Here is a 23,927-nt window from a genome sequence, read left to right on the forward strand (position 1 = left end):
TGGGCATGTCGCATCCATGTCTCCAATCATCAGGCTACCAAGTCACCTGCGCCCTCCCTTCCAATTTATGGCGACTATGACTCCTGGCTTGAGGCCGCCTTTGATGGAGGCCGCTCCCTAACTTATGCAACGGTGAGCTTGCTGGAGTATCCTCCAAAAGTCATTTGTGCTTCTGTTGTGCTGTTCCCGTATGGTATCCGGTCTGCTTAATCTTCTATTACATGGTCCGTCTAACTCGACCTGAATACTGTGCTTCATCGGCAAGCGCAGTCTTTGGACGATGAGCACTCCTGCTGGGAAGCAGATCGTCCAGTATGGCCTCACCGAAGTCTACTGCGCAACCGATCCAGTGGTCGACATCGTGTTCGTGCACGGGTTGAATGGCCACCCTCACGACACATGGTCGACGAAAAAGCCCAACGTCTTCTGGCCAGCAGACCTTCTTCCTGCGGCTCTCGAAGAGCAGAGACCACGAATCCTGACCTACGGCTACGATGCGAATGTCACAGCGTTCACGGATGGGGTTTCAAAGGACAAGATACATAACCATGCAGAGCATCTCGCCAGTCGATTGGTTGCTAATAGGTCGGTAAGTGTGGGACATGACCCGACACTGTCGCTGAGGCGATCCTTTTGTGGGAGCTCCTGCATGAACACTGACGGCAAGCAGCTGAGAAAAGCTTTCGAGCGCCCGATCATCTTCGTCGCCCATTCCCTCGGGGGTCTCGTCGTCAAACGATGTCTGATCTACTGCCAAAGCATACGACCCCACCAACATACGGAAAGGCTAAGGTCGATCTACGTTTCCACCTACGGCATCCTCTTCCTTGGTACTCCGCACAATGGCTCTGACCTGGCGAAATGGGGTTCCTTGCTCGAAAAGATCTGTGCTGTGGCACTTCCGAAGAAGTTCTTCGATACCTCTCCCCAGCTGGTACAAGCATTGCAGTCCAACAACGAAACTCTTCAGAATATCAATAGGCTCTTCATCGAGGTCATTGGACGTTATCACATTTATTTCTTCCATGAGTCGAAACCAACAGATTTGAAAGGTACCTTGGCCTTTGTAGTAGAAGAGGACTCTGCGGCCCCAGTCATTGAAGGCGTCGAGCGGATGGGCATTGAAAAGGATCACAGGTAGGGCGTTCTGCCATCTCCGCAGTACATTCAGTTTCTGACCCCTTTGTAGCCATATGTGCAAGTTTGAGGACGAGTCCAGCCCGGGATACGACGTGGTGGCAGAAGCCATTCAAAGGTATACGAACCCCCAGGCTTTAATGCACCAAGCTGACAAGGCTTCAGATATGCCACCGATGCACAATCACTCATCCGCTCTCGCTGGGATCAAGAGAAACAGATGGCCGGTTTCGAAAGGCAAGTGGCTGCGAGAGAATTGCTGGGAGGTGAGTTCGCTGACGATACGTCCATCCGAGAATACTGAGAATTCCTCAGATAGCATATTTCAGCCAAACGCAGGCATTTCGGGCACAGCAACTCCAATACCGGGAGCCCAACAAACGGTCCAGTCCAACCCGATGGGTGCGCCTCCCCCCCGACAGATCTCGACCTCAACTTCGCCTCACTATGAGGTCGAAGAACTTGAGGACGATCTCATCACTGCACCGCATTGATCACCTGGTCAGTGACAAGAATGTAGCTCATTGACGCTGACTCATGCTGGGTCACAGGAGATTCCGCGAGCTCAATACGAAAGATCGACCAATCTGTATCACTATCGTCTTCCTCCCTTGTTGTCGGCCCTGTGGGCTTCCGTCGCAATTCCATCTTCCTCGGTTTCCAACTAGAGATGGACCAGCTAGCACAAAAGCTTGCGAATCCGAAAAGACGAGCACTGGGAACATGCGCAGTGTTGTTGTGGGGCCCACCGGGTTGTGGGAAGAGTCAGATCGCTCGTGAACATTTATGGCGGCATCGTAACGATTATCCGGCTGGTTGCTTCTGGGTCGACTGCAAAACGGAAGAATCAAGGTCAAAGGGCTTCTGGGAAATCGCCCAGGCTGTCGCGATATACGGGGACGAGCCACCTCGGGACCCTGCATGGGACGAGTCGTCAAAGTTTGTGGGTGCAGTGCGGAAATGGTTCGAAGCACGGGAGGGATGGCTCCTTGTGTTTGATGGAATTGCGACAGACAATGACGATGATATCGGGGCCCTCGCTTCTTTCGTACCGGATCGCACGGGAGGCAACATCATCTACACATCCGTCGACCGCACATTGGCCAAGCGCCAGAGACTACTCAATCCTGCTGGTGTCAAGGTCTTCCCATTGTCACAGCATGATGCGTGTGCCTTGTTGTACAAGAACCTCGATATCAGATCGCCAACTGAGACTCAGGCCAAGAAAGCATTGCAGTTGGTCAAACACTACGAATGCCTGCCACTGGCTGTTCATGCTGCAGCACATGCCTTGATCGCCCGTGGGTTATCTTTGGAGAAGTTCAGTCCTGGAACTTCAGATCATCGTCTTGCAGAGCCATATCTCGACATCCTCGGAGCATTAAGAGAACATTCACATCCTGAAGCTGTGAACCTTGTCACAGTGCTTAGTTTCTTTGCGCACGTTATCCCAGTCGCCCTTATTCGCTTTGGGCAGCCAGCATTGCAGGAGTTTGGCATCGAGATTCGCTCAATCGAAAGTATCGGAAGCATGAAGAAGGAGTTGGACAACACCATCGCTGTTCTAATCAGATACGGGCTCGTCGAGCGAACTCTGCTCGAATACACTGTCACTTCATCGAACAAGGGTTCCTCAACAGAGACCGGGCCCCGAAGAGCTGCGACTATCAGCACCGTGGAGTCGGATCGGCGTGAACCACAACTGCTCCTGCATGACTCCAGCAGCCTGGAACATATGGTTGGGGTTCATCCAGACAGCCGATTAGATGAATCCTCTTCCCAGTCAGTCACCTACAGCATCGACATACTCCGCATACACACCGTTGTGCAAAGCGTCTTCCGAGACGAGCTGAGGTTCCGATATGCGGATCAACCAGCACAATATTGGGGTTGGCTTTGTGTTGCCACAAAAATCCTAACTCACTCTTATGCAGTCGCAAAAGGCAAGATCAAGAGCACTGAAGGGAGAGGACTCGTCCGCGACTATCGCGAATACGAGACCCAAGCTGCGCGGTTGTGGTCACACTTCCCCAAATCTTCAGCCGATGCATCTCCAGTCCTGCGCAAAACACGCCACAACCTACATGAAACAATTCGAGCAATCAAGCAAGAGATCAAAAGCCAATCACCTTCTCAGTCCATCGATACCCTCAACCACCAAGTCCAGTTTTCTGTTTTTGAGCGAGCAGATAGCACGTCCTCGGATAGCCCTACAACTACGAGCAGTGGCTTGACGCGGACGTCTACGTGGACTCCAGAACACGCCGACAATCAGACAGAGTCACCTACTGAGATGCATCTCGGCGTCGACATCGATGATGTTTGTTCCGAGGAGAGTTGGACGGAGCGTTGGTCGCAATCTGGAATGGGCAACTCCAGAGTGCTTGTTCCTGGCACGGTTGCAAGTCGACGTCCGAGCAATTCCGAGGTATCCACAACTGGACCGTCTGAAGTCAGCCTTAATACTGCTCGTCGATCATCGGTACTCCATGCATTGTTCCAGGGACACCCCTCACAGGCCAAGAAGCCTAAGGATCTTGGGGAGTGGAAAGCCATAGCTGTACCGCCTTCGCTATCCCAGGAACAGGCACAAGCCCGATCGCGAGCCTCATCTGTTACAAGTGGGAGCGACGATCGGACGACAAGACCAACATCGACTGGTTCCGAAGCTTCTGGTGCTCTTGCCGCAATACACCGAGCCAGTCCCCCTCCTTTGAGAGGGGGAAGGATCAAGTCGCCAACTCGTTCGCAGCGCGGCAAGCCGGCATCAGAAGAGAATCGTCAACCGCTTTCAGTCAAATCCCCCAATCAAAAACTATCGCCCTTAGCCGCAGAGTTCCAGCCTGTGCAATCTTTGCCCACTGACGCAGAGATTCCTCGGAGGCACAGTCGTCATCCCTCATCATCGCCTCGGCTGATACAAACTGCTTTGAACAACCAGGCAGCAACGAGGACAATTCCAATCATCCCGGCTGACGAGAACCAGTCTTCCCCAGCCGCCGACTTCTACTCTAGATCAGTCCCCATCATAATAAGACCTGTCCCTTCTGGATACACCTCGCAGCCCATGTCACGCGACTCATCTCGAGAATCCAACGTATCACTTGCGACAGCTCCTCCAGCAGTACCTGGGTCGGCGTCGTTGGGCACGTCTCCCCAGATACGGGAGCCTTACCTCTACAGCAGACCTGGCCTAGCGTCGATTGATGTGGTAGCGGCCAATTCATGGGAGGACGCGCTGGCTGGCATTGGTGAGCTTGCCACCATTTCTCCGCCTGCATCAGGTATAGCTCTTGATGAAGGAGATATCTTTGAAAGATATCATGAAAGATTTGGAAGCAGTGTTCAATTCGGGAATATGTCACCAGTGGAGCTTGATCAGGCACGAGCTCGAGTATCTCTTGCTCGGGAACACAGTGCCGATGGCAGGGTTGGAAGAGCAGAGCGACAGGGTAGACATTGAAGATGTGGAAAAGCGTCATCGTTCTGATTCTCCTGTAGCGGCTGGTGGGTTGGTCCAGTCTCTTTCTGCGTAAGACTTGTGGCCAGTAACATGGACAACGCAGCTATGCGTGGAAATCATTGTCTGCCCTACCATCTGTCGGTCTTAGAGCCGACGATCGCATATGCACATTCCGCCTTGCACATGCGATCGCCCATCCGTTCGGTTCGTAAGGTGGTCGTAGGAGGGACCCTTTCGTTTTCAACGACCGAGCATATCAACGCAAAGTTACAGTGCAGCGCCTGATTCGAGCCTGTTTTGTGGTTCCGAAGACAACGACGCATGTCGCTGGCTGTACAATGGCAAGTTCAATTCATGTGATTAGGCCGCAAATGCTTCCTGGCATGCTGCAAAACAGAATTTGAGTCGTCAAGATAATCAATCAGAGCAATCGCTCTGCCCTTGGTGGAAGCTATTTTTGGAGCCTCAGGTATCCGGCCTTAATCATCCAAACCTGTCAGCAAACTTTCGGTTAGCTCATGGGTGGATCAGCTACTCCATCTCCAGAGAGAAGACATCTATCCTTGGCCTCATGGGCTCAGTCCGGAACTTACTGAAACCCTACTATCACGAAGTCTCGAATTAGTCGAACACTTCAGCCCGCAAGACCATGGCTTCTGCAGACCCGACCTTCCATCTTCCGCGCGTTCTCTGCATCCACGGAGGCGGCGTCAATGCTGCCATCTTCAAGGCCCAGTTTCGAGCATTTCTCAATCATGACAGGCTGAAGAATCGATATCGCTTTGTCTTTGTCGATGCTCCGTTTTACTGTGACGAAGGGGTTGGCGTCCACCCGGTCTACTCGGACTGGGGCCCCTTTAGACGGTGGTTTCGATGGACACCGGAGCATCCGGAGATCGATCCAGGCGCATGCCAATATGAGCTTGAGTACACCGTTGAGCGATGTATGGAAAGTGACGAGGGCACGGGGGAGTGGGTGGCAACGCTGGGATTTAGCCAGGGCGCGAAACTGGCAGCAAGCATGCTTTACGAGCAGCAGGTCAGCGGCAAGGACGGCCCCTGGAAGTACGCCGTCATCCTCGCCGGAAGAGCGCCGCTAGTTAGCTTGAGTGAGGAGGCAGAGGAGTTCCCATGGATGCAATCGGCCGGAGGGCTTCCTGATGCCGCGGATACTGACAGTATCCTTGAGAGACCGGACATGAAACTGCGGATCCCGACGCTACATGTGCACGGGCTGAAGGATGAAGGTCTCCATCTCCATCGGAAGCTGGTGGGGAACTACTGTGCTCCGGGGACGACAACTCTGATTGAATGGGATGGCCCGCATCGGATTCCCATCAAAAAGAGCGACGTGGACAAAATAGTGGATGCTTGGATCGAGCTCGCTGATGAGTACGGCGTCTGAGGGAGTCAAAGGCCAGATCCTTCCTTCAGGAGGCATATGCCGCAATCGCGAGCCCTCGCAATTGGACAGGTTAACCCTGCTTTCTCCGCCGCGCAATCACCCGCTCAAGATCCTCTTTCAACTGTAATTTCACGCACCCGATCCTCCCATCGGTAAGGGAAAAGCGGACCGAAGTCAGGTGTCCAACAGCAAGACAGCCATAACTCTCTGAGGGGCAAAGGAGGTGGTGCTTTGGGTCACGTTCCCTCGTCAAGTGATGTAGGGAAAGCAGCGAACAGCATGCGGTGTCATAGGCGAATCTTAGGGTGATCGTAAGGAGCACGGAAGAGCTGCCGCATACAATCAGATGGTCAAGGAGCGTTCATATCGTGATGTGTGTTGGCGGGAGCACCGTTGGCCTCAGGACAATGGCTTGCAATCCAGTTTAGCAGGCACCAAGTATGCTCAGAACACTTCTTGATACCAACCAGCTACGGTCAATCTAGTGCTCTGTACTGCAGCCTGATGCAAGGAATACGACCTTCAATCCGATCCACGGCGACTTTTTCACAATCTCGTACTGCCTGCCGGAGGTCGGACTCCTTGTCCTTCTGAAGTCTCCCTCCCATCCTTTCCAATCTCCCAGCCTCTGCCACGATACCGCTCTGGCCAGATACCACATCTTCCAGGAGCAAGAATGCCATTCGGGTCAAGAGCGTCCTTTAACTTCTCGTTGAACTTCATGAGAGCGTTGTCGTTCCAGTTGTATGTCCGAGCGACTTGGTCCTGGAAGAGCAAATGCGTCCGGTATTCTCCGTACCCCGATTTTGCCGCATCATCGATCATGGAACGCATGCATTTCTCAACAGCCTTTCTCCGTTCGGGACTTCCACGGTCGTAGACAACAAGATTGATCATGTGCAGCTCCCTCAGACCGACGCAGAAGGTCATGAAGAGGTCAATACCGTACTGATCGTGTCTCTCCTTGGCTATCTTCCACAATTTGAGGACATCCGACCCTCGAGTCGGCGACACGGGACTGAAGCCCAGATGTCCACCATTTGGCACCCAGTTGAGATAAGAAAGCTCTTCGAAGTCCGGCTGGCCGCCCGCGATCTTGGCTCGTGACCAGAAGTAGTGGTCTTTGGGCAGGGATTGCGGATCAATCCTCTTCGCGCCGGGGATCTTCATGAACTCCTGGTGGATGATATCCAATTTGTACTTGCGAATTTTCTCCGGGCCATATTGCGTGCCGTAGTAGACCCAGTTACATCTGCCAATAGGTGTCTTCTCAAGATGGCCCTGGAGGACTTCCGCAGGTATCGGTCCAGTACCGTCGTAGAATTCTGTGCGACGTTTCCCAGATACAGCTATTTCGATGGTCGCGTGTCTGATCTGCGCCACATTCTCAAGGATATTCGCGATTCTCAATGGCCGCACAGTGTCAACCTTCCGACAATCAGCAGGAGTCTGGCTTCAGTCATTAGACATACCAATAGAAGCAGGTCGTCTTCGTGTTGAAAGGTGTACAGCTATCTCAATCAGCTCTCAGTGGACGCCCAGGTAATCAGACACTTACAAAGGTCTCGCAACCACCGGGATCAGGCATCAATGCCATTCCCATCTTGGTGACGATGCCAAAATTTGACTGAGAGAAGATTCCGCTACGCAGCTATTTCAGCACACGAAAGGACTCAGGGGAAGCAACATACTCCGAGACCGGCCCGAACCCATAGGGCTATATGACCGTTAGTATCTGTACTGGTGAAAGAAGAAGTGTGGACTGAGGCAGGGCGAGGACGGTGTCCCTTTTGTTGCATAGCGTTGGAGGCGAGGCACAACTCACAAAGGTCTGCCACGCATCACTACCAGGTAGAGCTCCCATCCCGGTTCGAAACAATTCGCCTGTGGGTAAGACGACCTCCAGACCTGAATGAGCACCCCAATGATCTCCGTAGGGCGTGTAGCCGACTCCGTGCTCCAGCGTGTTGCCAATGATTGAGCCACCACCGAGATCAGGTGTGTCCACCCAGATCTTGTAGCCTCGTTTCTGGATTTCTTCGTACAACGCGTAGAATGAGACCCCTGGCTCGACCAAGCAGGTACAATCATCGGGATTGATGTCCAAGATCTTGTTCATCCGCTTGCCCATGTCGACAATGACTGACCCGCGGACTCGTGGGGCCGCGCCACCGTAGCCCACTGCTCAGGAAGTCAATGCATCATCTGTCAACGGCAGAGGCTGTGCGTACAGTTTCTTCCCATCGAAATAGGGTAAAGAGGAACGAGGTGCTTGTTTGCCCACGCAACGACGAGTTGGACCTCGGGAACGCTCCCAGGATAGACACATGCAGATGAGACTGTCTCTTCTTCATCCATAATCATGAAGGCGTCGTGCGTGTTGGGATGTTCCATATACCACCCGTCTTCAAGAGGCTGATCATTCAGCACGACATGGTCTTTCCCAAGACTCTGCGACAATTCGTCGAGAGCCTTCACGAACTCCGTACGGCCAATGCCGGCAGGAACAGCTAATCCTCTCTTCCTAGGAGTCTGAAACTCTTTCGACTGATTCTCCCATAGTCTTGACTTCTCCCGCACGGCCTTGTGCAACAGCCTTTCTGGTATTCCAGAGTACGCGGCAGGGTACACCGGTGGGGTGGACGGTGAAGTTGCAGACGTCGACATCATGGACAGGCGGATTGATGAGCTAGAGTCGCGGCTCTGTTTTCGGGTCCACCGCAGAGAGTACGATGAAATTGAATCTTTATATTTGCTCGGAATGTGGAGGTCACAGCCACCAGCTCTTTCACGAGGCTGTCTCGGCTGTCACTGTGCAGGTCTACCCCGGACCCGTTTACCCCAACGTGTGGAGAGAGCCGAGCATCCCGTTTTGACAGCCATGCATTGGCTGCCAATGGTGATTCTCCCTTAACATGTCGAGCGTGAGGTTTCACATGCGAGACCGACCCCGCCACTAAGCTTTGAGGAAACCCAAGTCTGTGAATCTAGATCACAAAGACTCGAAGCCAACCGTACCAAACAACCGAGGTTCGCGGTCCTGCAATTGGACGGCACGAGGGCTAGAAGTGCCAAGGAGGCTGCAATCCAAGGAGAAAAAGAAATAAAGACCGTGTGGTAATTGATAGAGTGTAGGGATTATGCACTATTCTGTCGTGCATCGGATTTCAATGACTGCCAGGAAGTTGCGGTACGTCAGAAGAAAGCCATTGTCCGGATCTCAATACTCTCTCGTGGTGGAGCATTCGGCGACGACGCTGGATCTTTAAACGCACTATGCCCCACAAACCTAGCGCGACCATCGGTTTCGGACCCGTATGTCTTGAGAACAATGACTTGCTCCGGGGCCATGCGCGGAAAATACCACCACTTGTGATCCGGCGAGTATTTCAACAGGTAGTTCTCGCCAACACGGTTCATGTAGTGCAGATAAAGCTTGAAGAAGTCGTCCTTTGGAGAAGAGGTGACGTCGAACATTGCCAGTAGTCGTTCTTCGACAGTCTTGACAGGCTTCCAGACGTTGAAGAATGCAACGCAGCGTGAGAGAAGATCCTCGGCCTCATCTTTCAAAAGCTGGCGTACTCGAAGAGGACCGGACTCCTCAGTGTAATCACAGTGCACCAACATCACAGGAGCTCGTTGAGAAGTGTTCGTTTCCTGGGTAAGCTTCTTCGCTTCGTTCTTCTTGGTTCGGATGCTATGGTCAAACACAAGGACGCGTTTTGCGCCAGTTGAGCTTTTCAAGAATTCGACCATCTCAGGGTATAACTGCTCTCTGACCACGTCCTCGTTCTCCCAGTCGGTAAACTCAGTCTTGAAATGGTGCAAAGAGAAGCTTCCCTGTCAATGGAAAATGAATCAGCTCGATACCAGCCGTCCTTGACTTCCATCTCGTGTGGATCGTCTCCAGGCTCATGGATATCCTCAGCAGCGTCGGTGCCGTATAAGTAGAGTTCGGTCCGCTTCTCAACGTCCTTCGTGTAGATGAAATTAGCGCGGACAGTTCCGGCCGTGGCGTTGGTGCTAGCGGCCTTACCTTGCTGCAATGCCTTGTTGACGGCCTCTTAAGTCTTCTGCCACTCAAGAATCTTCTCAATCTGATCCGTCATCCAGCGATTCAGATTGGGATATTTATCGAGTGGAAGTCGTTGAGCTTCATACAGGTACATCGGCGCAGCAATGGCGATATCAGCGATGGTTAGACTATCACCCGGGAGCCACTTTGTCTTCGACAGTTGTTCGTCGAGGATTCCGGCATGTTTGTGCCATTTGGGAGCTTCGCCGTCGATGACGGACTGGTAAGGCTCGGCCTGCAGGAGTGGCTTGACGACGAACTCGACCAAGTAGACGCAGCAGCTGGGAAACCACACCGACGTCTCCCAGAGCAGCCATCGGTTAATGGTACAGTGCTGCTTTGAATCCCTCGGGTAATCGAACCACTGTCATCTGTCGCATACTGGAGAATTGCGTTGCTCTCCGTAATCTTCAAGTCGCCATCTACGGCTGCGGGCACCGTGCCATGAGGATTGATCTTGAGACATTCGGGACTCTTGTTGCGCAGTGAAGTAATGCACTTTGTTGAAATGATAGGGGTAGCCCAAGATGTCCAAGCCAGCCAACACTTTGTGGCTGTGACGGTGCAAGGATCACAGTATACTTCGAGCATATTGTCCTGCTTCTCTCCCAGATACGACAACAGCGCTCGCAAGGCGAAATATGACAGAGCTAGGATGGCGAGCAGGCACAAGACGAGTGGCTTGTTAAACGTGCTCCAGGAGCTTGCAGCTGAATTGGCTACCCCGCGTCTCTCGTGATAGGCGAGCTGAGATCTCGGAGCATCTTGATCAAACAGTTACTGGTCGAGGGTTCGTATTTGCGAGACCAAGAGCATCAGCTGAACCATTGGGTCGTGTTGTGAGTTGGTATGGCCTTTTGACGCTTGCTTGTTGGACCATCTCCGGGTTTTGAACTTCAGGTAGTGGTAGCTCCCCAGATATCGTTGGAGGATGACAAAATCGCCTAACGGGGCTTTGGCGCTCATTGCTTGATGCCAGTAGAGAGCAAGAGGCAGTTGTGCTGAAGGTCCGCGATTTCAAGGGAGCTGGCTCGATCGGCAGCCCTAGCGTTGGGGAGCATTACCCTCAGACTGCACGTCTAATCGGCGGCGAGGGCTTGCCATCTTCTCGTCCGTCCCGGTCAAGTGGCCGGAGGGTGTCCGTTTCGTTGAGGGGTTGACAGCATCTGAAGGTTGGTAAAGCATGATGACAGCTCCTCTTGGTTGTGATTTCTCCGACCTCATAGTTGTATTGCCAACGAGACAAAGATATCCCCACCATAGAGAACCCAATGCCCTGTGATGTCTCTGCAGCCATCGCCCTCTGGCAACCCCTCTTCATACAGCTTGCCGAGACATTAGACTCAGCCGTTGCTTCAACTGCGCCTGGTCATACCATGCTCACCATCTCATATCATAGGTCAGTGTGAAGGAAGTGACATCGCTCCTAGCGACTTCATTGTGGCTCGTGTGAGAGGACACGGCTCGGTCTCTTGCGCGCCCACTTGAAGGACCAGAACCTGAGTCCGGGATGGCGGCCACTACGGATGTAGCCGAACAGTGTTTCGTTTGCAGGTATGCTGGCGCGATGGATCTGAGAAGACCGACGATGGTGGTGGAGGTATCATCTGCGTGGGAGATGCAGAGAGGCACACACTGCCCCACGCCGGGGTGGCCTTTGTGCCATGGTTGGGCGACTCGTTGAAGTGTGAGGAGCGAAGATCAGGAGTTGAGTGAGGAACAGTGAACGTGCTGGCAACTGTAAAAGGCATGGATGGCTAACCACGAGGTACCGACGAGATATTTAGCGCTGGCGCGAACGTCGGAAATCACCGACTCGCCGCAAAGAAGACGCCACAAACACAACAATCGGATACATAAATACTCTGCGAGCTCCAACGTGCTACTGCTGCAGCCTTGCTACGTTCACAGGTATGAACGAGGAAATTGGAAGATGGCAGGCTCACCTTTCCTCGCCCATAAGAGCACGATGGGAAGTAGGAGAAGGAGACTGCGCAAGATGTTGGCGAAAATTCATCTAGCCGACTGTTGCCTTGCAGGAATCGTCACACGGGATATTAAAGGACTTTGACGGAGCGACAGGAGCTTCTACAAATCCTGCGTCTCATTATTAGTAATTGCATCCCTGTTCTTGCTCCTCACGAGCCACCTGGACAACCTGGTAGGACAGACTGGTCCATTTCCATCAGAGGCCTTCAAGGATCGTTCATCCGACGAAACCAAAACCCGATAAAAGCCACCCGGACATCATGGCAGGCGAGTACTCAGTGGAACGTGGGATCGGGACCATTCTTCAGCATGCGATCTCTTCTGCTTAGCGCAGTGTTCTACGGTGTCAACCTCGAGTCCAATGTGGCGCAGGCTCGCGCCGCAGGACAACTCTTCGTCGGATCATTTCGCTTTGCAATTGAAAAGTGAGACAGAAAGCCTTGCAAGCATGTATGCCTAAATGTGATGGTGCTGTGCAAGCCTTAGTCTAGACGTCTATATCATTTCGCCAACCTGCTCCAACAACTTGACAGTACCCTCCGTCATATCTCCGTCGTTCTCCTGCTGCGAGGCAGTTAACCCCACGACATGTTCAGCAACGCCATTATACGACTCCTCCTCCCGTTCGCCCTTCGTGTCCATCAACGGCCTGTACATCTCCTCCTCCTCGATCTCAGCCAATCTCGAAGGTTCCAACTTCCCGTCTCTCAAGCCATAAAGGTCAGAGAACATCATGATCATTGGCTTCCATTTGTCTGCATCCACGCGGTTGCGATGCCCGTTGAGCCTCAGTTCTTGATGAATGCTGAGCAGCAGAATCCTGACTTCAAACCGCAACGGCCAGCCCCTGCAACCCCCTCCACCGAACATGTCGTGGACGGCGATCACTTCAGCTTCCATGACCACAGGACACTCCTTGACGCCTGACGGCGTGACCTTTTGGGAGGGAAGCGGCGTCAAGCCTGCTCGTTTGAACTTGTCTTTGACGAACGTATAACGCCTTCCCTGCTTCGATTCCGGGACGGGATCCGTGCCAGTGGTCCTGGCTATGGCGTTGACATTGGCAGCTATATTGTCCTATGCAAGATTGAGCACACACTGCTTCGTGCGTAGCATGTTCTGTGTGGTCTGCTAAGAGGCGTCGAGACCCAGAACGGCCCCTGAACCCAGCCATCAGGCAAGGCTCATCGAACCCAGGTATGTGCTGCCATCTGGATTCGTACTGCTGATCAACACCACCGGGGTGCCCCAAGTAGAGGACGGCTGGCGAGATTTCTTGATGAGCCATTCTTCTAGACGTGCGGTCGGTTGTGATTGTTGCGCAGCTGAAGGTTCGTCTGAGGAAATGGTGGCTTGAGTCTCTCTGCACGAGTCCTATGAGTACGGTCACAGTCGTCGTTATATACCTGAGAATCCCATCGGAGTCCCCTTTCGCTTGATGACTCCGTAACTGTCATTTGAGCCCACATATATTCTCCTCAAGCTACCAGGATCCCCGATGATTGGTCAGTTTGATAGCAACCGTTTTATTAAGGCTACCACCTAACAAACCGCTGTGCCTCTGTCCTCCGAGGAAAACATTCGCAGACCCATTTTCGCTGCTGCGGCAATTCCCTTCGCTGAGTTACTTCAAGAACTAATAATAAGTCTTACTATCTTCGTTGTTGGAAGACGACGTCTCAGCCAGCGATGGCAATCCAGATGCGCTCCTGCGCGGTGAGGCTACATCAGCAATTGCATTGAATGTGACCGATCCCCAGGCTCTCTGCGCGTTCCATTGTAGAACGAGTCATTCTGTCAAGATTGCCATCAAGATTGCCATCTCTGACCGCCCCTCGACCGCCGAGGTGGAGGCGATTTCCTCCGCGGGCAGGCTGAACGAAGACCTTGTGGCCATCCATGTGACCAACCGACAGCTCTTTCACGCCTTCGCCACCAATGGGAACATAAAAGGCATTCATCCTTGACGCATTCCAAGATGGACGCCTACGATGTCGCCCACCAGGATAAACAAGAAGGTCACCATGACTGTCTTTTCGAACCCTCAGCAGCGATGGTCTGCAATTGTCTCGCGGAACCCCAACGCTGCGGGCGCTTTCGTCTACGCCGTCAAAACAACAGGGATCTACTGCCGCCCCGACTGTAAAGCTCGATTGGCACGGCGAGCAAATATCCTCTTCTTCGACAGCGGTCCACTTGCGAAAGAAGCAGGCTACCGGGCGTGTAAACGGTGCAAACCAGAATTGCTTGCGGCCCAGCAGGAGGACCCTTTGTCCGGCAAGATTCGGCGTGCCGTGTTTCTGGTGGAGGAGCATGCTTCACGGGGTCAAAAGATCAGTCTGGGGAATCTCTCCCGCCAAGTCGGGCTCAGCAAATGGCATCTGCTCAGGGTCTTCCGTCGCATCCAAGGCCTATCTCCACATGAGATGTCGACGGCAATTATAAATGCTATTGAGAGCGAAATTGATGGAAGTCAAGCGCCCGAATTGCTACAGGCAGGAAGCGACAATGCTGCAAGGACGGACAGCATCAGTTGTGACAAGTTAGATCCACCTACATGGTCCTCCTGGGACGTCCAAAAGCATGAGGGTATGAACTGGGACTGGGGAAGTCCAGAACATGCAGAGGTAGATGATGTTCTGAGAGATCTTTTCCCCGAGCTCTACGGCCATGTCTTTTGCTGAGAAGGGCTCAGAGGGCGTGCACCATCGCGTCGGTACGCGTCCTGCGTACGTGGCTTCCAGGCAACGCACCACCATGGTTTAATGGTACCAGGAATGGTAGCCAACGCGCGAGCCCAAATCTATTAGCGCCGAAACTCGTGGAAAGAGTCGATCAAGGAGGAGTTGTTGCAATGACGGAGACAAGCGGGAACTCTTGGGTGCTCCTACCACAGTCCTCCGGAGTCTGCATGACCTGGACCCGTGAGCATTCGCCTTTACAATCCGTGCCCGATTCAGTCTCAGCCCCAGCGGAGAACCCTTCGCAAAACAATGTACAGGTTGCCGGCTGCCTCTTAGAGAATCATTGCCCTCTGGCTCCTCCAGCACACGACTCTGTCAAGCCGATTGCTACGAGGAACGAGAACGGCTCCAGCCTCACCAACACTGACTTTTCCTCAATTCCTCTGCTTGTTCTCTGCTTCGACATCAAAGGCATTGACTACTCGATGGCAAAGAATGCTTGAACTCATCTAAGCGCTTCCCATTTGTACAGCAGCATCTTGAATGGGCCTCACATCCGACAGAGGTCTCGTGCATCGTCACGAAGATGGCGCCGTATGCCTCATTGATCGATTAGTGATGGCATACCCGCGTCTACTGTACTTCAATAATATTCTCTCTATCCTTTGGGACATCAAACTGCCCAAGCCTACAGCTCGCTAAGAGGTATGGCAACTTGCAGAAAACATGGTAGCATCACAAGAGAGCTGCTCTGGATGCTCGAGCATCTCGAGGAACAAAGTAAATCGCCGCAACCGCCGCTAATGCCGCTCCAAGGCAACGTACAATCATACATCTCAATGTATATCATCGTGGATGACGTCCCACGCATCATGTCCCAGCCACATCAGGTCAATACCCATTCGCTCCCCCTTTTGAGAAACTTATCGACCAGCAGCATCAGATCCGCCATCACAAACCGAATCACGAAGAACGCGAAAAATTCCGCGGCGTTTTTGACACCCAGCTCCAACCCAACCTGGGTCTTGTTGCTACATTTCAAGCCAGGATCTTCCACTTGACGAGCAATTCCGTCCAGCACTTGTGCCGCGTCAAAGAGACGTGCCAGGCTAGACATATATGCGGCATGGATAGCGGGGACGTTTGTCAACTCCGTCGGGGTGGGTGGTGGCGCAATCTTGCGGTTCGTATGCGACCGAGACGACGCGACGGAAGAGGACGAGGTCATTGGCAGGGAAGCCATCGTCGGGCCTTGTGCCCAAGCATCCTTCTGATTGCCCATTGCAGGAGCACTCGACTTGGACCGAAGTTTGCGCCAACTAGACGCAATAGACTTGGCAGCAGCATTGCCGGATTTCCCAGCTTCAAGGTCTTCGCCGGCCGATTTGAACAGGCTCGAAGAACTGGAGAAGCCCACGTCACTGCTAATCTTCTTCTGCAACGTACTTCGAACCTGATCCAGTACAGCCTCGAATGATTGCAATTCTTCAAGTACCGCATCCGCGTCAAAAGTGTCAACCTTGGCGAGCTTCAGCAGAGCCGCTGTCAACAGGTCACACTGCGCCACTTTGTCCTCAAGAGCCTTGAGCTTGACGTTCCTCACCCGCCAGATGTCTCGAGGGATGAAAAGCTTGGTGGTAACGTAGCCACCACTAGGGTGAGCAAGGGTCTGATATAAACATCGCATCAGCCAGAACGGACGGATCAGGAAAGATTCTGGACAAGCTTCGAGGGGTTGTGGAGCAGATAATCCTGGTGCATCCGGACTTCGAGGTGTGGTGGGTGAGCTGGGCCGTCCGACGAGGTCATCGAACAAGTACATTCCACCACTCTGCAACAGATGCGGACCAAAGCCGGCTGTGGAAGGTGTGGGTAAGGCAGCTGACGGTAAAGGCGGGGCGATCTTTTTCGCCTCTGTACCAAAGCTTGCACTCAGCGGGGTGATTGGAGACTCGCCATTCGTTTCAGTGGTTGCTACTGATAGATTCCTCACTCTCAAGCTCGACGAGGACAGGTTCTTCTTAACCACTGTGGGTGGAGGTAGCATCTTGCCTAGTTTTGCTGGTGATGGCGGCATGGCCGCAGAGTCATCGATACTGCCTTGAGAACCTCCCTGTGTCAAGGCTGGAGTGGCGGGCGACTCACTTTGGATGGAGTCGTTGGAAGGCATCGAGGCCAGGGGGGTGAGCGGCGTGATGGCTGGCAATGTGGGCTCGAGCGGTGCAGTAAACGGGGCTTTGGACTGCTGAGAAGGAATCTCCAGTTCCGGCACAGATGGAGGTGCCACGAGCGGCTTCGGCAAGGTGGAAGAGTTGCCTCGGGCGAACGTCTCAATCTTAAGTTGTTCTCCGGTGCGGCCAGAAAATCGTCGCTCCCGAATGTTTAGACCACCATACTTTTCTGGACTGATCGGCCTGCTGCCTTCCTTTGTCGGTGGCACCGTAGAAGGGGGTCGAGGGAGTGCCGCCTTAGGCGGTGATGACAAGGGAGGAGTGTCTTTTGCTGGAGGAACCGGTCGAGGAGAGATTTCTGCTGGGGCTTCATTTGACTCGGCCAGAGTACTCAGGGCGGTATTATTCGTCGCAGTGGTTGACGGGAGCGAGCTTGTCCATGTCCTGCCCGAAAACGTGCTTGAATCTGACTGTCGGGGTAACGCCGATTTCGATTTGTTGTCGAATGAGAAGTCGTCGAAGACGAAACCCTTCGTCATCTCCTCCAGTAGTCTCTCTTCTTCGTCTGACGAGTCTCCCTCGTCATACTCTCTGGTCAACTCGAACTCAGATGACTGCGTGGAATGATCCTTGAATGCAGATTCCAGCGGAGGTATAGGACTGCTGAGTTCCTCATGGAACTCTTGCCCAATCCTGTCAGGTCTGGGGGTAGGCTCTTCGGTCAGATCGTCATCATAGGCAGCATCGACAGCGGCATCGAGAGCCGCATCGAACTCTGCTTCGAATTCATCAAGATTGTGACTGTCATGGATGCCGTAATCAACCGACGACAACCGTGAGGACCGCGACGTTGAAGATTCACCGTCCTCGACAGTATCGAGCCACGAAATAGATTCGGTGCTGTCTTCTCGGGAATGAGATATCGTCTTGGCAGATTCAGAGGGTCCCACGAGACCAAGCGATGTGTCGGTGTCGCGATCCGAGGCTGGAGAGGCAGGCCTACGGGGTGAAAGAGGTGGCGGCATGTATTGTGAATCCATGGGCGAAGTCAGACTGGGAATGTGTGGCCTTTTTCGACCGGTATCACTGGTGTATGAGTCTCCGCCGAATATTTCTGGCAACAGGGATTCCTGCCTCGGAGGTATCTTAATGGAATCCAACCTAGGAGGTATCTGCACGGATTCCAGCACCTCAGCGGTGTTCAGATCCGAGTCATGAGAGGCGAAGAAGGAATGGTTCGTTTCGTCAAATGGAGGATCGTCAGGTAATGCTTTCTCCATCAGCTCTGAGAAGGAATCATCAAGGTCGTGAAGATCAGCAATCCTCTTCGAGTAGGCATTTCTGATATCTGACAGTCTTTTCCGATCATCCAAGATGGAACTCCGTATCAGGACTTGTTGCAGCAGGTCGCATGCTTCAGCGTATGCTTCAATGGCGCCCTCAATATTCTGAGCATTGTCTAGCAATACTGCATTGTTCGCGACCGCCAATGCTTTGGAGAGCATAGTCTTCTGGGTCGGACTCCTGTGACTCCTTCCCCGCGTGGGCGCGTTAGCCGCAGAAGGAGGATCCAACGAGGACGCTTCTTGAACGGCTGTCTCAGGCCTTCTTTCACGCGTGGCGGGTCGCGAGACCTGGGTCATGTACGGCGTTGTAATGTTTTCCGCTGATCTCGCGGCGAACTGTGTGCCTGCTTTCATATAGTGTACAGAGACCGCCACAGCATCACCATTCTTCCCGGGTTTGCGACTTTGCCACGTCTCACCAAAATATTCACCAGCAGTCGGGTTAAACATCGATGTCGGGGTGATACGAGGAGATACTCCAGCAGGGCTGATGTCTCGCGGCGCATGGGCTCGCTCCACTTGCAGGAACGCTGAGTTCGAGCCCTGCGACACTTGTGGACTTTGACTCGAGGACCTCCTGGTGTGCATGTTCTTTGCAGGCGTGGCGGAAGTTACCAGTGAAGGGCCCACGCTCATGCGTCGGGAAGAGATGTTCGCACGTGCCCGCATGGTCTCGGATTCGATACCAGATACACTCGACGACGTGGAATGAGACCAGCGGTTGATGTTGAGGTTGGGGCTCAGGGTATTTTCTGGCCGACTTCTTGACCGACTTCTATCATATCGGAATCGGCTCGTGGGTGGAAACGATGTATCTGGGCTTCTAGGCCTCACTCGCAGGTGAGCATTCCGAGGATCGGTAAGTCTCGAGACGGGAGCAGTCAGTTGTTTTCTGGCTGTCTGTACTGGCGATGAAGTCGAGTTAGACCGTGAAGCTCTTCTGGGTGCAGACGACTCCATGGCTTTGACAAGCTGTCTGAATGACAGACAATCACGAGCGATCAGGCGCCAGGATGATGCTAGTGCATGAAGATCGAGGGAGGGGGACAAGGAGGGATCGGCGTCGACGTGCAGCCGTTAGGGGCCAGGAAGGCCACACTGCAGATGCAGTGGCTGTGCCGCTTATGCTTGTCCGAGTGCTGTACCTGCAGCTGGAAGTGTCTTTGTCTGCAGTTCAAAAGGCGACGGGCGAATCAGGAAGATACTGGTCAATATTCAAACTTGGCCTGGTTTAGAACGCAAGCGCCGTGGAGGAGTTCGTGTGCGCTCGTGGATACGTTCGCGTGGTTCCCGTACTCGACAACAAGAATCGCCTCAAAGGCGAGATCCAAGATGATTTGGAGCAAAGGCTCAACAAGTTCATAAGCCCGACGTGTGTGAGAGGCGCAGATCGTGAACCTGTTTCGAAAAGCCCGGAATCCTGGATTTCGCTCTGGACCAGAACATGGCGGTGCTCACTCAGCCATGAAATGGTTATCACCCGGGTCACCAAATTTTATGTCCTTGCCCAGTCGCTCCCATCAAAGAGTACGCGATTGATTTTGCACCCAACTGAGTGACCACGGAGAAGGAGGTGATTTTGCGACAGTTGAGGCCTGCTGCGCAGTCAAGCGAGGAGGGGGGCGGTGTGATGAGGGATTCGCGAAGGATCTAGTGTCTCGAGAATATAGTATAGCGGTTAGAGCGACAAAGATCGCAAAAGTCCGAGTCGATGAGCTGTAGTCAAGGGGTACAGGTTTGTCGAGGTCTGGGTAAGGTTCTGCGCGCGAGCATTGATCGAGGGGTTGGGTGAGTTGACAGATGCAAACAATTGGGCGGTTCGCCAATGACGAGGAGGTGAAGGGTATGGAGACAGGTTGATTGCCTGCAGGGGAGCCAGGTGGCCGGGTGTGAGATGGAGCAAGGTACGCAGCAGGTATGAAACCGGAGCGATGTCTTTGGTGTCCGAGCCAGCTCGCGCAAGACTCACTCGAAGGCGTGTACAAAAGGAAGCGACGTCTGCAGTCGTCGAACCCTCCGTTGTGTTGAATTCATCCCTGACGGCGACTCTAGATCCCGATGTGACCGAGCCAGGCAGTCCCTCGCGCAGGATAGACTTTCAGAGCCACGACTCGCGGGGACCCATCGAAACCCATTCCAAGGGGAAGCCACAGAGACACGGCGCAGAGATTCAATGCACACACTGCTGGTGATGACACGCGCCAAAAATCATTAGTGAGCCCCAAGCCACTCAGCATCGAGCATGTGGAAGCTTCTCGTGCTCTTCGCCCTTACCCCTGATTGTTACGGGGACTCCACCTGCTGGATAGAACCCGTTGGCTCCAGGGCCAAACCCACCGAAAACCTGTGCCTGGATCTTTCTGGTTAGGCAGTTAGAGCTGCTGCTTGTTCGTTGATGCCGCGCTGCGCCGGTGGTTACTGAACGAGTTGACCTGCGTCTGGAAGGCGTTTACCGACACCATCTCGCGTCGTGTGAGGACAACAACAATACTACCAATAACTGCATGTTGACCATCGAGGCAGCACGTACACGTAATTTCCATCGAGGTAATTATTCGCAGCCCTACTCGAACCCTTTCGCACTTCCATAGGCCAGACTCGCGTTATCAACGGTACGCTGCGGCCAACCGAGAGCCTATCGTTCCTTGCGGGGAGAGTCATGCCTACCCTTGTTGGCCCTCATCTCAGCTCTCGGGCTTAGTACGGCCTAACTCGGTACTCCTGGGTGACAGTCTTAATGCCTAATTAGTGGGATGCCTCCCTGTCAGTTCGCCAGCCGCTTTCAGCCTCATCGGAGCGATTACCAATGGTTAGATATGGAAGAGGTCGACTCGTTTTCCAATGAGAAAACTGTCCACGTCCCAAATTCACCACAACGGCCGTTAGTCGACACGTCTCGCCTACACAGTACACAGTACAAATCGATGGTGCAAAGGTCCGGGCTCCAGCGAACTCTCGGAGCACGTGATCAGCACGTTGCCTGGATAGAGCCACCCCTCCCACGACCATACACAGTAGCTTCTTGCCAGTTCAAGCATCGACATCTCACTCTGACACAGACTAGCTTTCTCGTTTGCATAAGCCACTCTCTTTAGACATGCGCCATTGTCTCAAAGCTGCAGATTCATGTCAACGACGCTCTGCCATGTGCCAGATCAAGCATCATTGACAGCGCGGATCAACGTCTTTATACGAGCGTAGTGAAAATGAATCCAGGCGTACTGCGACACTGGTAGCAGAAGCAACAACACTGGGACAAATCCATCCTCGCCTGTTGCTGCACTCACCCGTTCGGCCCCAGCATCTTGGGTGCAGCTGTCAAGATGCATGACAATTACCGTTGTCCCAGACCGGGATCTGCTAGTCTTTTCTAGAAGGTTTTCTGGTCAGTAGGGCAGAGATCTGTTCGTGTCACAGACACCTGACAAGCCTACCACTATCTCGAGGTAGGATTCCCTACAGTGGCGGCATGGTCGTGCAAAGTTGTAAGCACAACAGGAACACGTCCAGTTGGGCATGTTCACGTTCATGAGTCAATTGAGGTACCTGCCAGAGCAAATGGCAGGTTCACCGCTCCTGAGGGTCTCAATCCCTCTCCCAGGCTGCCACCAACCTTGCTTTCACAATGAATACTCAGGTGTTAGCACAGAAAGATGAGACTTGCCCTCAAATGCGGGTTTTATCGAACAGGTCATCGCTCCACAAGAAATCAAGGCTCTTGACTTGAATCAGGTGTACAACGCCGAGTCACTGTGTTAGTCGTGCGATGCAATCGTTTCATCAATTTCGGCAGTTTGTATTCGAGAAAGCTGGGAACCGATTTAAAATCTCGAATACTCTCTGGGACCTCCGTCGAGCTTCGCGTGATCGCTACCGCTCGGGGGCTTCTTTGATCCAGCGACTTGGGAACCGAGTATTGGCAGTTTCATGACTTTCTCTGGTGACGGGCTGGTCTCGTGAGGGATACCCAAATACCTTGCTCCAACCAGTCTCTAACATAGGTATCACGACCAGAGACTGCAGCAGAGCCTCTGCCTTGTCGTCGCCACCTCCGGTTCCCACGCTATCAGCCCGTGAGCATGATTCCAAACTCATGCCATTACCCGGCAATCTCACCCTACCTCGCCGAACGCCCTCAGTCTATGGCTCTATCGCTTTTTAACGGGGCTCGCCGGAAGGGGTTGTTTAGGACGATGATTGCCCGCTCGTCGTGGATAGGATCCGTCGTTACACTCTATCGTGGTCGGGCACAAGAACGGAAGCGAGTCTAGAAATCGGTATCGAATGAATTGACTTGCTCAGAGAGGACGAAGGAGGCAGATCGCCCAATGAAATCTCGTGGACATTCACCACCTGCCCAGAAAACGCCTCGAGGTTTCCACCTTCGTGTGCGCGAGCTGGTCTCCAGCTCTTCGGAGTCGCCATCCTCCGGGCCACGAGCGAACGGAACCAAGTCGCTGGAGTCACGGGAAGATTGGGAGAAGAATAGAAAGATAAGAACGACGCATCAACCCATGTCTGTGTTATTTTCAGACCCAGTCTCCTGGTTCTGCTCGCCCGCGCCGGACTACAAGCACTGGATCAAGGCAGTTCGGCAGATTTCGAGAACATTAATCATTGTCAACAACTACCTTGATCCATTCCTGCTTGTGGCGGCAACTCTTGCGACAATAGTCATCTTCAACTTAAGCCAGACCTTTCTCCGCAGCAAACGACCCGCGATGCTTCTCTCAGCATGCGTGGGCCTCGCGACGACGGTTTTCCTTTTCACTACCCCGTTGCCGATCCTGGCCGTCGACCAAACAGCTGATCCAAATCTGGTTGCAAAGCTCAAGGCAGCGGCAACCATGTACGACCGACTGAACTTGCTCTCGGATCAACAGCTGCTCTACAACTTCTCCGCCAATCCAATGTACTCTTGGAAACCAGGCAGCGTGTGCAATGCCAACGCCGCAACCTGGCCCGTTCTTTCCACGGCGCGAGCCACGGTGGCCCAGCTCAATCTAGGGCCCTGCGCCATGCTCGCCCCGCACGTCCATCGGGCGAATAACCTTGTCGTCGCGGTCAGCGGGAGCACGCACACGTACATGGTGCAGGAGAATGGAGGTCGGCTTGTGGAGCAGGTGCTTTCGCCAGGGATGATGACCATTTTCCCGGCTGCAAGCGTGCACTCGATGTACAATATGGGTAGGCACTGATTTGGTTGGGTTCAAATCAAGCTTGGCTGACTGGATCTTAGGCTGCGGAAACAACCAACTCTACTCCTTCCTGGATGACGCCGATCCGGGGACACTGAACATCGCCCAGGCATTTTTCATGATGCCCAAGAATATCGGCATGCAAGTGATGCCATTCAGCAACTTGGACGACGGCAATTGGACAGCGACAGCGCAGCAGATCCCCGCTGTAGGCACTGGCAGTCAGGAGGGATTCGAGGAGTGCAAGAGAAAATGTGGCTTGGAGCAACATAGCTTTGCTGGTGGACCTGTGATAGCCTAGACCGGCCAGTTGATTTGGCACCTATGTCACTCGCTAAGCGGTTGATGGTTGCTTGTTGATTGATTCGCTTGTCAGATGTTGCACACTTGTGTTGTTTCCATGTGTGGGATCTGTCGACGAGCATGCCGGGGTATCTTATGGGCCCGTGGGCAGCAGCA

General features: G+C 53.3%; 8 protein-coding genes across 8 annotated transcripts; 4 read left to right on the plus strand and 4 right to left on the minus strand.

Moving 5' to 3' along the window:
• Nucleotides 1-280: 280 nt before the first annotated feature.
• A1O7_03706 (uncharacterized protein) lies at nucleotides 281-4,600 on the plus strand (the record flags this gene model as incomplete). Its single annotated transcript, XM_007757723.1, has 6 exons — nucleotides 281-589; nucleotides 671-1,137; nucleotides 1,190-1,255; nucleotides 1,303-1,403; nucleotides 1,453-1,539; nucleotides 1,689-4,600. 6 exons carry the CDS (start codon nucleotides 281-283, stop codon nucleotides 4,598-4,600), a joined length of 3,942 nt encoding a protein of 1,313 aa, XP_007755913.1.
• Nucleotides 4,601-5,249: 649 nt separating this feature from the next.
• A1O7_03707 (uncharacterized protein) lies at nucleotides 5,250-6,005 on the plus strand (the record flags this gene model as incomplete). Its single annotated transcript, XM_007757724.1, has 1 exon — nucleotides 5,250-6,005. One exon carries the CDS (start codon nucleotides 5,250-5,252, stop codon nucleotides 6,003-6,005), a length of 756 nt encoding a protein of 251 aa, XP_007755914.1.
• A 546-nt stretch (nucleotides 6,006-6,551) lies between these two features.
• A1O7_03708 (uncharacterized protein) lies at nucleotides 6,552-8,672 on the minus strand (the record flags this gene model as incomplete). The annotated part of the gene is made up of 6 exons (XM_007757725.1): nucleotides 6,552-7,433; nucleotides 7,478-7,516; nucleotides 7,564-7,648; nucleotides 7,697-7,722; nucleotides 7,831-8,186; nucleotides 8,237-8,672. The coding sequence occupies 6 exons, from the start codon at nucleotides 8,670-8,672 to the stop codon at nucleotides 6,552-6,554; spliced, it is 1,824 nt and encodes a 607-aa protein (XP_007755915.1).
• A 528-nt stretch (nucleotides 8,673-9,200) lies between these two features.
• Nucleotides 9,201-9,761, minus strand: A1O7_03709 (uncharacterized protein; the record flags this gene model as incomplete). The annotated part of the gene is made up of 1 exon (XM_007757726.1): nucleotides 9,201-9,761. One exon carries the CDS (start codon nucleotides 9,759-9,761, stop codon nucleotides 9,201-9,203), a length of 561 nt encoding a protein of 186 aa, XP_007755916.1.
• Nucleotides 9,762-12,564: 2,803 nt separating this feature from the next.
• On the minus strand, nucleotides 12,565-13,357 carry A1O7_03710 (uncharacterized protein; the record flags this gene model as incomplete). The annotated part of the gene is made up of 2 exons (XM_007757727.1): nucleotides 12,565-13,146; nucleotides 13,169-13,357. 2 exons carry the CDS (start codon nucleotides 13,355-13,357, stop codon nucleotides 12,565-12,567), a joined length of 771 nt encoding a protein of 256 aa, XP_007755917.1.
• Nucleotides 13,358-14,060: 703 nt separating this feature from the next.
• On the plus strand, nucleotides 14,061-14,753 carry A1O7_03711 (uncharacterized protein; the record flags this gene model as incomplete). Its single annotated transcript, XM_007757728.1, has 1 exon — nucleotides 14,061-14,753. The coding sequence occupies one exon, from the start codon at nucleotides 14,061-14,063 to the stop codon at nucleotides 14,751-14,753; it is 693 nt and encodes a 230-aa protein (XP_007755918.1).
• An 886-nt stretch (nucleotides 14,754-15,639) lies between these two features.
• A1O7_03712 (uncharacterized protein) lies at nucleotides 15,640-18,939 on the minus strand (the record flags this gene model as incomplete). Its single annotated transcript, XM_007757729.1, has 1 exon — nucleotides 15,640-18,939. One exon carries the CDS (start codon nucleotides 18,937-18,939, stop codon nucleotides 15,640-15,642), a length of 3,300 nt encoding a protein of 1,099 aa, XP_007755919.1.
• A 3,845-nt stretch (nucleotides 18,940-22,784) lies between these two features.
• On the plus strand, nucleotides 22,785-23,769 carry A1O7_03713 (uncharacterized protein; the record flags this gene model as incomplete). The annotated part of the gene is made up of 2 exons (XM_007757730.1): nucleotides 22,785-23,457; nucleotides 23,510-23,769. 2 exons carry the CDS (start codon nucleotides 22,785-22,787, stop codon nucleotides 23,767-23,769), a joined length of 933 nt encoding a protein of 310 aa, XP_007755920.1.
• Between the last annotated feature and the right edge of the window lie 158 nt (nucleotides 23,770-23,927).

This window comes from Cladophialophora yegresii, assembly GCF_000585515.1.
Source record: "Cladophialophora yegresii CBS 114405 chromosome Unknown aczIN-supercont1.3, whole genome shotgun sequence".
Lineage (NCBI taxonomy): Eukaryota > Fungi > Ascomycota > Eurotiomycetes > Chaetothyriales > Herpotrichiellaceae > Cladophialophora > Cladophialophora yegresii.